The sequence below is a fragment of the Montipora capricornis genome, chromosome 2 (genome assembly GCF_036669925.1).
Source record: "Montipora capricornis isolate CH-2021 chromosome 2, ASM3666992v2, whole genome shotgun sequence".
Lineage (NCBI taxonomy): Eukaryota > Metazoa > Cnidaria > Anthozoa > Scleractinia > Acroporidae > Montipora > Montipora capricornis.
The window spans coordinates 52,674,775-52,687,274 of NC_090884.1; the positions used below are offsets into that span (position 1 = coordinate 52,674,775).

The window sequence follows — 12,500 nt, forward strand, 5'->3', positions numbered from 1 at the left end:
AAAGTTGTTTGTTATGTATTGGTCATAAAGTGTGCCACTTGACTTTGACGGCAAGAGGAGAAGATTAGTGACCATTACCTTAAGGATCTGAGCCAATGAGACAGTCTCTTGCTGTGCCAGCGATACGGCGCGCGTTCTCTCCACATCAGTTAACTGGCGCACTGACTCTTCCATATATTCTAGTTTGTTGAGCTCGGCAGCCAGTCTCATATCCAGAGACCCAGGTGACAAACGATCACCACCTTGGTGTGACGACACAAAAACTGAAGGAGGTGGGTCGACTGGGGCAGTATAGGAAGTGGCAAATCCCTGGGTTCCCTGTTCCCTTCTTAGAGAAGACTACAATGAATCGAGAGCAAGTCAATTAGGAACAACAATTCGGTGAAATATCAATGATTTGTCTACACCACACAAAGTGAATTCTCCCACTTTGATTGGTTAACTCCAGGATGCTCAACAAAACCATTCACCGCCGAGCAGCCAAAGAAAGACAAAAAGGCTTCCTCTCGTCCAAATTTCTTTGGTAACCAAGAATTAGGCTCGTTAGTTACTCAGCTTGTGTAGTAAACACTAAAACAATGTCTATGAATGGAATAGATATTTCTGTGAATATCCATCACTATTCACCTCCAGTTCGGTGAGCAATTGTTAATTATCGTTACTTCGACTAATCGACACCCCTGATTTTCAGCTTTAAAAACGCACAGGCCATGGATATCATATTAGATAGGTGTGAGTGTTGCTGAGTAATTTGGAAGTAAACATCGTCAAGCCCGCGCAAGTTCACGCAATGATTCCACCTTATTATTAGACTCCAGACCACAACACCACCGGCAAGGTCTCCAGGTGTTTTGTCCACACCATTTGGTTTAAACATCAACAACAACCAGTAACCTCTTGTACAGTGCTTTACCAAATATGCCAACGGATCGGCGATCGCATTTAGGCCAATGATCATCGCACTTATAATGAGAAACATTGCAACAACGACATAAACAACAAAACGACAGAACACTGAATGAATTTAACAAATGTAAACTTCATTTTGAAATATCAACGAGTTTGACTTACTTGTGTAGAAGTGAGAGTTGGAGACCTGCCAACACCCTCGCTTGCATGAGACAATTCTCCTTCTGATAGGGTGGGTGACAGGGTGCCACTATCCATACTGTCATCAGGAGATAAAAGACTGTCTTCCTTGCGAGGAGAGCTTGTTTTGAGCTCTGGACTTTCGAAGGTTTCTGAATACATCGGCTCATCGGTCTTTCTAACAGGGCTTGGGGTACTCTGTGGAAGATTTGAGAAAAGAAATCATGTATAATGAAAAAGCAAAAAAATCATCCAAATTGAAGACTATAATGGATGCCGTTTTTTCGCAGAGGCTGCACCACGTTTATGGAATGGGTTTCCGCAGGACATCAGAAACTATCATTGTTAACAGACTTTCAAGTGTAAAACTTTCAGAGCGAGTTTCAATCGAGTGTCGTAAAACCAAAACCAAAGTAATTACTATGGCCAATCAAAAAGGACGGAGACAATCCAGTAAACCAATCAAAACTGGAAGTAATTACACGTAGCCGACACAAAGCGCGGAAAAATGTGCACGCGCGAGCCACGATTGGTTTTGGTTTCACTTCTGATTGGTTGAAAAGGTGGCGCAAGAACTTTGAACCAATCACCGAGTGAAGTAATGCAAAACCAAAATAATTCACTAATTTCGACACTCAATTGAAAACCGTTCTAGCAAGGACAACGGCAACGTCAACTACCACGTCACTTCAAAATAGAGCTCTATACCTTAGCGCTACCGTAAGTACTTCGCGATTATTCCATCTTTTCCACCTTGAAAAATAGGACGAACTACCATATCACTGGATTTATAGGAACGGTTCTAAAGTGAAGATAGAAAGTGAACGATTTCCTGTTGTATGCTCACGTTGCCCTCAAACCATGAAATTTGGTAATTTTACGTTGTTGTTTTGTAGACTACGTCAAATAAATGCACGGAAATGCGTGCTGCACGTGCAGCACGATTATTTTTCCACCCTTAACCAATGATATTCTTGTTTTGTGGCGTTGTCATTGCTGTAGCCGTCGTCGTTGCTAAAAGTCCCTATTGTTCTAACACAAGGGAACTCTTGTGTATAAGAAGCTAAAGGCGCTGTTATACTGTGCCCTATGTACCATACCTTGCAACGGCCAAAAATGTTGCGAGACAAGTTGCAGAAACCGTTGCGGAAAGAAGAATTGAGTTCTACTTTCTGCAACGCTTCACGCAATTTTGCAACGAAATTTTCAAGCACTGCGTAGTGTAACATCTGTCATGCAACTTGTATTGCAACGGTTTGCGGCACGCACCATCCAATGAAAATGTTTCATTGAAAGGAACATTGTCTAGTTTAACAACCATCAAGCAACTTGTTTCGCAACGTAAGAACTTTTGTCGCAACAGTCGTGAGAAAAATTGCCAAGTGTAACAGCGCCTTAAGGAAGGACGACCAAGACAGCCATGATCACACCATGCAACAATGTATCTATTCAGGAAAACCAATGGCTCTGCACGCCTTTACCCCGGTGTCGTTGTACAAGCACAGTATGAGAGATGTTCTCTTGTAGTCATAAGGCGCTGTTATACTACAGTAGACACTACTACGAAAAATTGCACACTGTAACAGCGACCATAGGCTCCTCCTTTGAGCAACTTTCTTCGGAAACAGCTTTTCAACTTTACCTTGTCAGTTTTATCGCGCTTGCTTCTACGAGAAGATAATTCGAAATCATCGTCATATTCTTCGTTGTCTTGGCTTTTCTCGGGGGATTCCTCCACCAATGTTTCTTCCAACAGTTCTTTGCTATGATCAAGATCTGCAGCCTGCTCTGACACACTGGCGCTGTCTCTAATTTTGCTATCTTGATGAGTTTCTTCCAAAACACTCGCACCCTCTGACACATGTTCCTTGGTAACATCATCTAAACCAACCAAAACCAGAACCATAAATTTCAGTATAAGAAAATCGTATGAACGCGAGTGCACTTCGTGACTGATGGGCACGAGTGATGTTTTGGAAGTTGTCCAAATCGCACGAGCCGTCAAATGCAAGTACAATTTGAGTAAAGTAAAGTAAAGTCAAAGTAAAGTAAATTTATTTAACGTCGGTAGTTCCTTCAGTTACGAAACTGGTATCAATGGAAGAAGGAAGGGGTAGTTTCTAAAGAAACTGTGGTGCTGCGTCGGTGGCGAAGTAGTATACAAAAATTTGGTTTTATCAACGGAGTTGATAATGTAAATTGGCCACCGTACAGAGATTCTAAAAGCTGACGTTTCGAGCGGTAGCCCTTCGTCAGAGCGAATCGGGTTGACGAAGGGCTAACGCTCGAAACGTCAGCTTTTAGAATCTCTGTACGGTGGCCAATTTACATTATCAACTCCGTTGATAAAACCAAAATTTTGGTATCAACGGAAGCCGACGGTGTGCCTTTTACCCCCCCCCCCCCCCTCCCCCTTCCTCGTACTTTACTTAATAGACCACTTTCGATATATTAAATTCAGTCCAAAACTAAAGGCATCATCTCGAGGCTCTGGGGAATAAACTCATAGAAATCCTCATAATTATTCCCCAGAGCCTCGAGATGATGTCTTTTCTTTAGGACTGAATTTTAATATATCGAAATTGGTCTATTATGTATTGGAAATGTAGGCTCCTGGATATTATGTCTCTACAATCCTCGGTCTTTTACACGAATCTAAGTAAATCCTGATATAATGGCTCCACCTCTCCCTCGAACAATGCCAAGACACGGGTGGCGTATTTGCGCTACTTCCTGAACAACATTGTGTTTGGTGGGTCGTGAAATAGGGGACATTGTTCGCCCTCTTTTCAAGTTATGGTTCAGAGGTTCGAAACACAGAAAAAGTCCCAACTGTTTTTGTCCGGGATTGTAGATCTTTGACTTTAGCAACAAAAGCTTATAATAGAGTGGTTTTCAATTGAGTGTCGAAAGTAATTAGATAATTACTTTAGTTTTGCATTACTTCAATCAGTGATTGGTTCAAAGTTCTCGCACCACTTTTTCAACCGATCAGAAATGAAACCAAAACCAATGGAAGCTCGCGCGTGCACATTTTCCCGCGCTTTGTGTCGGCTACGCGTAATTACTTCGAGTTTTGATTGGTTTTCTGGATTGTCTCCGTCCTTTTTGATTGGCCAAAGTAATTACTTTGGTTTTGGTTTTACGACAGTCATTTGAAAACCGCTCTACTGACCGTAAATGAATTTAAGCTTAAGTTATTTGTTATGAGACACTGACATCTTTCGCGGATCATGACGCTGTTCTATTGTAGGGGGTTATGATCGGCCAAAGTAGCAGTAATAAACTTTGATATACCTTGTTTTGGGACTAATTTTAGATGCGGATTTCTCCTTGTGAAAATGTTGATGACACTCAAACTGGAAAGAAGAATTAACTGTTATCAGCAACAACAACTACTGAGTTAATTAAAGAACGTTAGCGTTAAAGAACGAAGTTAGACAAAGAGGCTTCTTTGAAAAGTAAAGACTAATGAAGCTGGCTAATTACAAGAATTAAGTTACTTTATCTAGTTGGGAGAGTTGGGTTGGAAAGCAAAACATAAACAGACACGTTTCTCTCAAACGTAAGAAAATGGCGGGCGGTGAGGTTTCGGTGCATAGTGGAGACTGAAATTTGCGTTTTTACAAAATGGAATAGACTCGTTTGATGTTAGCTCCTTTTTTGCGTGTGCGCTCCAGATATCGAGCAGCTTCTAAAAGGAACAAGACAAGTTAGAATAAGAGAACTTTCATGCTTTATTGACAAGTACCAGCCTGCCGTTTCAAGTAAACGCAAAACGTAAATCTCCCTATCATCTAACACCATGATGGCATCATGTTTTTTTGTCTAATTAACATATGATTTTGGCATGTGAAGGCATAGCGTTACAAACAAAATTGACTTTAAAAGTTCAAAAAACTTCTTCTCCACAATCAAAAGCTCTTTCGTGTCGATAATCCCTTGAAACATTAGCCATCAAAAACTGATTACTGCATCACAAAAGCCCGAATAACCCAATACATTCTTTGCAAATGTAGAATTCTTGAACCAACAGTCCTCCAAGATTACCTTGTTTAGGCGCAATTTTTTAAAAAAAATACACTTTCAATTTCATGTTTGGTTGATTAGGAAATTGGGAGCACAAGTTGAAATTCCCTACATAAAGCACCGGGTGTTTTTTTCAACTGTTCCGGTGCAACTAACCTGTCACCACCAGTCCTATTCCAAAAGAAATCAGTGGATCTTTCGTCCTTTGCATGTTTTGGCGCATGACCTACTGGAGAAATCAAACCAAAAACCTTTCGGAACTGTTACAGTTCTAAACATGTTTATGCCTATTAAGGTGGCTCCCTAGAGAATTTACGATTACCTTCAATACAGGGCACGAGTTAAAAAATGAATCCTAATTAATTTCTCTTAAAGTTATCTCTGTAGAGATTTACCAGCATGGGTACCAATAAAATAAAGCTAATTTTTGGGTGTCAATTTTTTTGGATTATGGCTGTTACCATGGCAACATCACATCTACTGACAGGCAGATATATTCTTATTTTTGGCCTAAATTCCTTAACATTTGAACTTTCCTTCGTTGAAATTTTTTTATTCTTTGCCACATTATGGAAATGATATTTCCTGACATTTTGAAGTGGTAAAAAGGCAAGGTCGTTTTGACGGTTTTGCCAATATTCTGTAATTTGTCATTTTTTAAATATATTCGATTAGCTCTGACAGGTTCTAACAAGTATAGGGTATTTGAAGGGAACGCAAGAAAATTAGCAGTTAATTTTACAGATTTGATTACGACACAAAAATCAGGTCCCAGTTGTTGAAAAGGTGGATAACGCTATCCACCGGATAAATCACTATCCAATAGATAGCGCAATTTAATTCGCTATTACGTATCCAGTGGATAGTGATTTATCGGGCGGATAGCGCTATCCATCGGTTGAACAACTGGGGCCAGAAAAACACGCGCGATTCAGGCTTAACGTGGCATACTAGTCCCCAAGCTTGCGCACGGCCCTAAAACTGTAGGGAGCCTCCTCACATCAAACATAATTTGATGCTATTCTCAGTTGTTTGGAGAATACAATGCAAAGAGCCAAAGTGCCAACGTTTCCCCATTTCTGTCTGGAGTCCCTCATCAGCTACATTCATAATTCTCCAACCCAGAGAGGCATGAAACTATGCCTGATTGTCAACCTCACTGCAGCGTCAGTAAGTCCAAATAACTATACACCTGATTAGATCAAGATGCATGCCCAATTTTGACATCCAACCGGAAGTGTCCCGTTAAGTCTTAACATTTGCTATCTGTTTCCAACAATAAGGTATCACTAATCAGGGTAAGGTTAGCATTATTTTTAGCTTGGGGTAAATATGGAGCTGTTTATCTTTACTCGAGGAGCAGCATTTGGGGGCCGGACACTTTGTGACGTTGATATTTTCTGTCTTCCGAGACACGAGTGATGTTGAAGTTGGGGAGAAGAGCAGGGGCCCGCTTCTCGAAAGTCCCGAAACTTTAAGGGCCATTTTCGGGTGTCACAATTCCCTCTGTATCTCAAAGACGGAGATGATTTAAGGCGACAAACTTCACAGTCATTTTGCTTTTTGCTACCTTGAAAAAATATCAAAACATCGGTTCTCTAGAACAAGCGGTTGACAGTTTCACAAATGCCTTTTCGGGCCCGAAAAGTTTTCGGGACTTTCGAGAAACGGGCCCCAGGGGCGCTACTTTGTGACGTTTATTGAAACCCGCGTGCATCTAATTAGGAGCATTTCTGGACTTATCTGTGCAGTGTGAGCCTTAACTTGCTTATCGCACCATAACACTGATCACAACTTCTGTACCTGTGATATGTTTCCTTGTTTCTGAGTCGTGCAAAGAGGGAGTCCTTGTACTTGATGGCCTGTGATCCTACGGGAAGTGAAAAAAAAAGAAAAAAAAGCAACTTCCTCTCTCTCTTTTCTCTTTCAGTGAGTGATAATTGCGGGGGCGCATACATCCCTTCACAAATTGATGGGTTCTTTTCTGGCCTTGCAGTGAATTTAACATTTTGCAGAGCGAGTAAAATTGCCCCACATCTCTTTAAAGCTTGGAAACGCCATTCCTCCCTTTGATTCAATGCACACTTCCAATAGACCTTATTCAGGATCGCCGCCATGTTGGATTTGCTAGTATCATGCAAATTAGCTACACACTTCTGAGGGGACAAACAACACAAATTCGAGAGGTTATAACGAACATCTCATCCACACAGTTGATTTGTTTCACGTTCATTGAATGTTTATCATCTAAGTAATAAAATAGAATGATTACACAAGTTACTTCGACGTTTTTTAGTGAAAAATGAGCAGCTAACGAAGTAGAAAGGCAATCCAAAGATATAAAATTATTATAAAAGTCACTAAATTCTAAATACTAAAATGGACTTTTTGCAATGTTATTTCAATATTTCGACGAGCTGATTTTCCGCAATTTGCCTTTTTTCCAATGTTTGCCCCCCAGCATAACACATGGCTAATTTGCATGACAATATGAAAACCAACATGGCGGCTGTCGTGAATAAGGCCTATTAAACAAAAAAAATTCTTCTTTTACTTCAGCTGCACAAACCCGACCCAGGCTACCGCGTATGCGCATAAGTTTTGGGTCAATCAGGGAAATCAATGTGAGTTGAATGTTAGCATGAGGAAGTGGGAATGTCAAAAGGGGCTTTCAGGGATATGTACTTTATGCTAGCCCACATATAGAGCCATTTCATTCAGTCCGGTGAGAGAGGATCAAAGGTGGTACCAAATAAACCTCTTTCATAATGGCGGCCAAATAAAATAATATTCTGTTTCAATGCTAATACGCCTTGTTTCAAAATGAGTGCAGTAGGTCTAATTAACATCAATACAAAAGAATGTAAAAAAGTGGTCACCATTTATGAAAGTGGTCAATATTGAGTTCAGACTGAACCAAAACTGACCGATTCAAAAATAAAACCAGCTCTTTTAAATGGCCACAAAATCCTGTTGCATTTTTACCTTTACAGATCTTGAGCTGATTGTCTGCGATCTTATATTAGATCTTGCAGAGCTGTACGAGGTATTCACATCAGATATACTACTCATATCATCATGTGGGACGACAGTGTCCCACGCAGTGGAGTAACGAGATGACTCTGAAGTCACAGCCCCTGGAAAACCAGCCCTTTGTTGCAGTCCCTCCCGGACAGTGGACCTCAGGGTGCGTCCTGATGGTAACTTCCAGTTTAAACCCTGACGAACACTGTAACCCCTGTAGGCAGCCTGGATGGTGGTTGCTGCACTAGTCATGGAATCCTGATTAAAAATAAGTGGAGTTAGTATAGGTAATCTCATAGGGCAGAGTAATTTTGAGGATCAAAATCATGAGTATTTTCAGAAGCTGCAGTGCGACAAGGGCAATTTCTGCAACTTCTGAAAATACAAGTGATATTTATCCTTAATTTTACGAGGAAACTTTTGATTACTTATTTATAAATTTACTAGTAGTCAATGTAGATATCGCTAAGTGCCAACGAGAGAGTCAATATAATACACAGTTTGCAGATTTGTATCAGAGTGCCATTTTTGGAACCCAATAGTAGCTGTAGCAAAAGCTGTAGAGTAACTGCAACTCAACTCATCTAAGTTACCAGTAACACAATAGCAATAGAAATGTAAGAGAAACCCTTGCACACTTTGTATCTAAAACAACAATGTAAATGTCAACATGTTTTGCAATCATATTGAAAGTACTGCTGATATTTTTTTGTAATGCCCGTGATTTCAACAGGAATATACAATAATTAAGTTGTATCAAATCAATGCCATGCACAAAATTGCCAGAGCGTTTTCAGTGTGAAACATCACACTTGTACAGTTTTTATTTTGCAAGATACAGCCATGAATTAAAGTCAAATTGATCGTTTAATTGTGTACTTTACAGACAATATTATTTCCTTTGAAAATCAAATTAAATCGTTCAGGACTCAATGGTCACAAAACGAAAAACAAACTGCTCACATGGGCCGAAATTGACAACAGTGGCCGATAAGAACATGTACGCTAGTTCAGTGTTGAGCTTGTTACTCAATATAGAACACGCTGGTTCAAAAATAAATACCGGTATTAATTAAGGAACACTCGTTTAGTAAGTGTACACAACACAATGGTCAGAGAAATGGAAAAAATGTGTTTTCACCCGCTTCCAAAGACAGGATCATAAATATCCATGTGAACGATGTCTGTCTAATGGCATCAAACATCAAAACACACGCTTTCATTGGTTCTTGAAGTCACATGATAAGCAGCCTTTATACCTTACATTACTTTACGTACTAGGTAAACATGGTAGATGGATGTTGTAAAGGGACACTTTGTACCATATATATAAAGGTAAAAAGTTGTTGTGGATGGGAAGTCTTATGGGTCTAACATGAACACTTTACCAATTTTTTCTGCACACTCAACACTCTAGTGCTTAGGCTCTATTAAGGCTGCCGCCTCCTCAGCCTCACTTCTTCGCTCGGCTGACTTATTGGCAATGAAGGGCAAAATTTTCTTTTTATTAAGCATCATAGGAAGCCATGTCAGTGTTTAGTTAGCATCCATGAATTGTAAAATGCACAAATCAGCTGAATGAAATTTTGTTTTTGTACAACAACCCCAAAGCAATGAAACCAGCCCTGCTTAAATCATTTACTGCATGAAAATAATGAAAGTGATTTTGCCTGGTGACCAAAATTAATGAAAAATTTCCTCTTTTTTAGCCTATCAGCATTTAGTAATTTTGCCCTCTATCATAGAGGTTAGCAAAAGATGTTAACCTTTCATGTTGGTAACAACATAAGCTCTCTTCTTCTAAAGTTGCTACAGGCGAAATCACAACCTGCTTTTGTCTCCGCTGGCAAATCAGCCTCCGTAGAGATTGTTACAACCCTTTTTGGCGCACAGTTAACTACATATAAATCACCACACAGTCTTTTCAAACTCCTCACTCTCCTTGAAGTCTACCTCAAAAATTACACGTAAATGAAAAAATGCATCAATAAAAGACAAATTTAAATTGCTAAATACAGTATTTACCAGTTCTTTGTTTAATTCTGCCTGTTCACGCAGACTGTCAACACCTAAAACAAACAGACGAAAAAAAACTGTATTTCAACTCCTCAAATAGACACAGCCTTTATCAGAAAAGTTATTCCAGTCACTGAATGACTTCAGCAAGAATCTCTGCCTCTTGCTCAAAGATGGAAAAAGTTCTAACCATAACTTTAACCCTAACCCTGTCCCTGTGTGCGAACTGTGGGTTCTGGACAGGTGCCGGACGTACAGTAGTTTGGAATACCGGTAGTCAGTACATATGCATGTATGTAGTCTGACATACCTCTTACCAACCCCGTCCGGGAGTGGGGGAGGGCTGTACTGTAAGCAACAAACCCGACTTTTCCACTTCGATAATACTATAATTTCTGCCCTCGTGCCATAAACTGAACGTTACAAAAAGAAGCTGTAATTTTCAGGACTGCCCGAGAAAACCAACTTGGTACTGAATTAAATATGACCCACTGAATTGACCAATCTAGGTGTGCATACAGAAGACACGATAAATAAGCCATATTGCCAGTCCATACACTTAAGAGTTGATACAAGGCAAAAGTTTTTTGCTCATAACGTCCCAGTGGAAGTGATACCATTAGATACCTGGAAGTGCACCCTTAAACACAGTGTAATCTGTTGTTGACGCTGCAGATGCAGATGGCAGCATGTCATCTGTTTGACTTGACCCTGTAGCCTGCAAGTTTAAACCTAGCCTCCAGGCCTCTGTTTCCAAACGGTGCCTTAGCTGTGCTGCTGTCATTCTAATGGCAGCAATTCTGTTTTCTCTTGGTGGGCTAGTCGAAGGCTTTAATTCACCAGTGTCTGGAGACACAAAAGATACACTACCGTTAAAATGCAATCCCTCCCAGTTTTCATCCGATGGCCCTCGTTTGTGGCTGGTGACTTATGTCTGTTTATTGCAGTACAGTTCATTGTTGGAACAAATCACAATTTGACAAAATAAGAAAACTCAGTCCCAACGTTACTAAACATGCACTCCTTCAGATATGCGCAGTCAAACCAGGAACCTTAAAAAATTAAAATAAGTACAAACACATGGCATTTGCATTGTTCTGAGATAGCCACACCTGTGGAAGGATGAGGTGGACTGAATGAGCGAGAATCCATTTCACGTCTGGTTCTTGTAAAATCATTTCCTGGTAACAACAATGCAAGAAATTAAAATAAACGTTAAGGCATTTTCACAATAATAATAATAATAATAATAATAATAATAAGGTTTATCAAAACCAACTAGACATAGTGAGTCACAACTGTAGCTTGTTCTCAAGATGAAAACGTAGAGTTTAAGAAAGAGCAACGTGGATGTTTGTTTAGCAGAAGTTTGAATATCCTTAACAAAAATTTTACAATAAATAAACTTTAGTTTGTTCACAGATCCCAGCAACTGAATTCATAGTAAATTTCAGTTAATCACAACTAAGACATTTATGGTTTAATTGAAAATGGTTTGGAATGCAAAAATGACAAAACCTTAACGAAATTTGATACTTAACTTTGGGTGAGTGTAGGCCTAAAAACGATGGTTATTTTTTACTGATTCCACACACTGAGCTAAATATCTGGCGCCAGTTGTTAAAAAGGTGGATAACGCTATCCACTGGATAGCACAATTGGATAGTGATTTATCCGGCGGATAGCGCTATCCATTGTTCGAACAACTGGGGCCTGAGCTATATCTTCATGCACATCACTTGTGTTTTTTCTTTTGGATTTCAAAACTACATGTATGTTAACTAAACACTAAGTGACCTAAGTTTTTAAGTCTTCATTTGAAAAAGACACTTGTTTATTTTAACTGGGGTTTTCCTATTGGTCTGCCACTACGAACTTTAAAATCTTGAGAGAGATGGATCAAGGAGATAATGACATCAAAGACTCACTAGTTCAAGAGTGCAATGCGTGTGTACACGGCTGAATTAATATGCCGCACAGGAATTTCGGGCTTTCAGACTTACTCATGTTTTGCACATATAAGAAGCAGCATTCACACACTGAATTTTTAAGCTGATGAGCGAATTACATCACTTTTCCCTAGATCCAATCCCCTGAGATTCAATCAGTCAGTTTTGAACATGTGTAATGGCGGACTGTCAAATCCAAAACTTACACTCAAAGTACATGTAAACAGCCTTCGGATAAAAATCAAAGTTCAAAATTTTGCCATTCAGGAGTTACACAAACACAGTTTCAAAATCTGAAGAAAAAGGGCAAGTGATTTTTTTATCATAGTTCTACTTTAATTAATAACAGTATGCCCAAATTCAAGTTACTAGCAACACTCCTTCTGAAGAATT

At 39.6% G+C, this 12,500-nt stretch overlaps 1 protein-coding gene across 1 annotated transcript in view; it reads right to left on the reverse strand.

Moving 5' to 3' along the window:
• Positions 1–12,500, reverse strand: part of LOC138026791 (centrosome-associated protein 350-like) — a 62,847-nt gene that overhangs the window by 34,879 nt on the left and 15,468 nt on the right. The window contains exons 9-18 of the mRNA XM_068874245.1: positions 11,271–11,339; positions 10,786–11,004; positions 10,168–10,211; positions 8,104–8,400; positions 6,922–6,988; positions 5,275–5,347; positions 4,387–4,448; positions 2,732–2,970; positions 1,072–1,287; positions 79–339 (exon numbers count right to left, since the gene is read on the reverse strand). Coding sequence (XP_068730346.1) covers positions 79–339; positions 1,072–1,287; positions 2,732–2,970; positions 4,387–4,448; positions 5,275–5,347; positions 6,922–6,988; positions 8,104–8,400; positions 10,168–10,211; positions 10,786–11,004; positions 11,271–11,339 — 1,547 coding nt within the window. The remainder of the gene's footprint in view (positions 1–78; positions 340–1,071; positions 1,288–2,731; positions 2,971–4,386; positions 4,449–5,274; positions 5,348–6,921; positions 6,989–8,103; positions 8,401–10,167; positions 10,212–10,785; positions 11,005–11,270; positions 11,340–12,500) is intronic.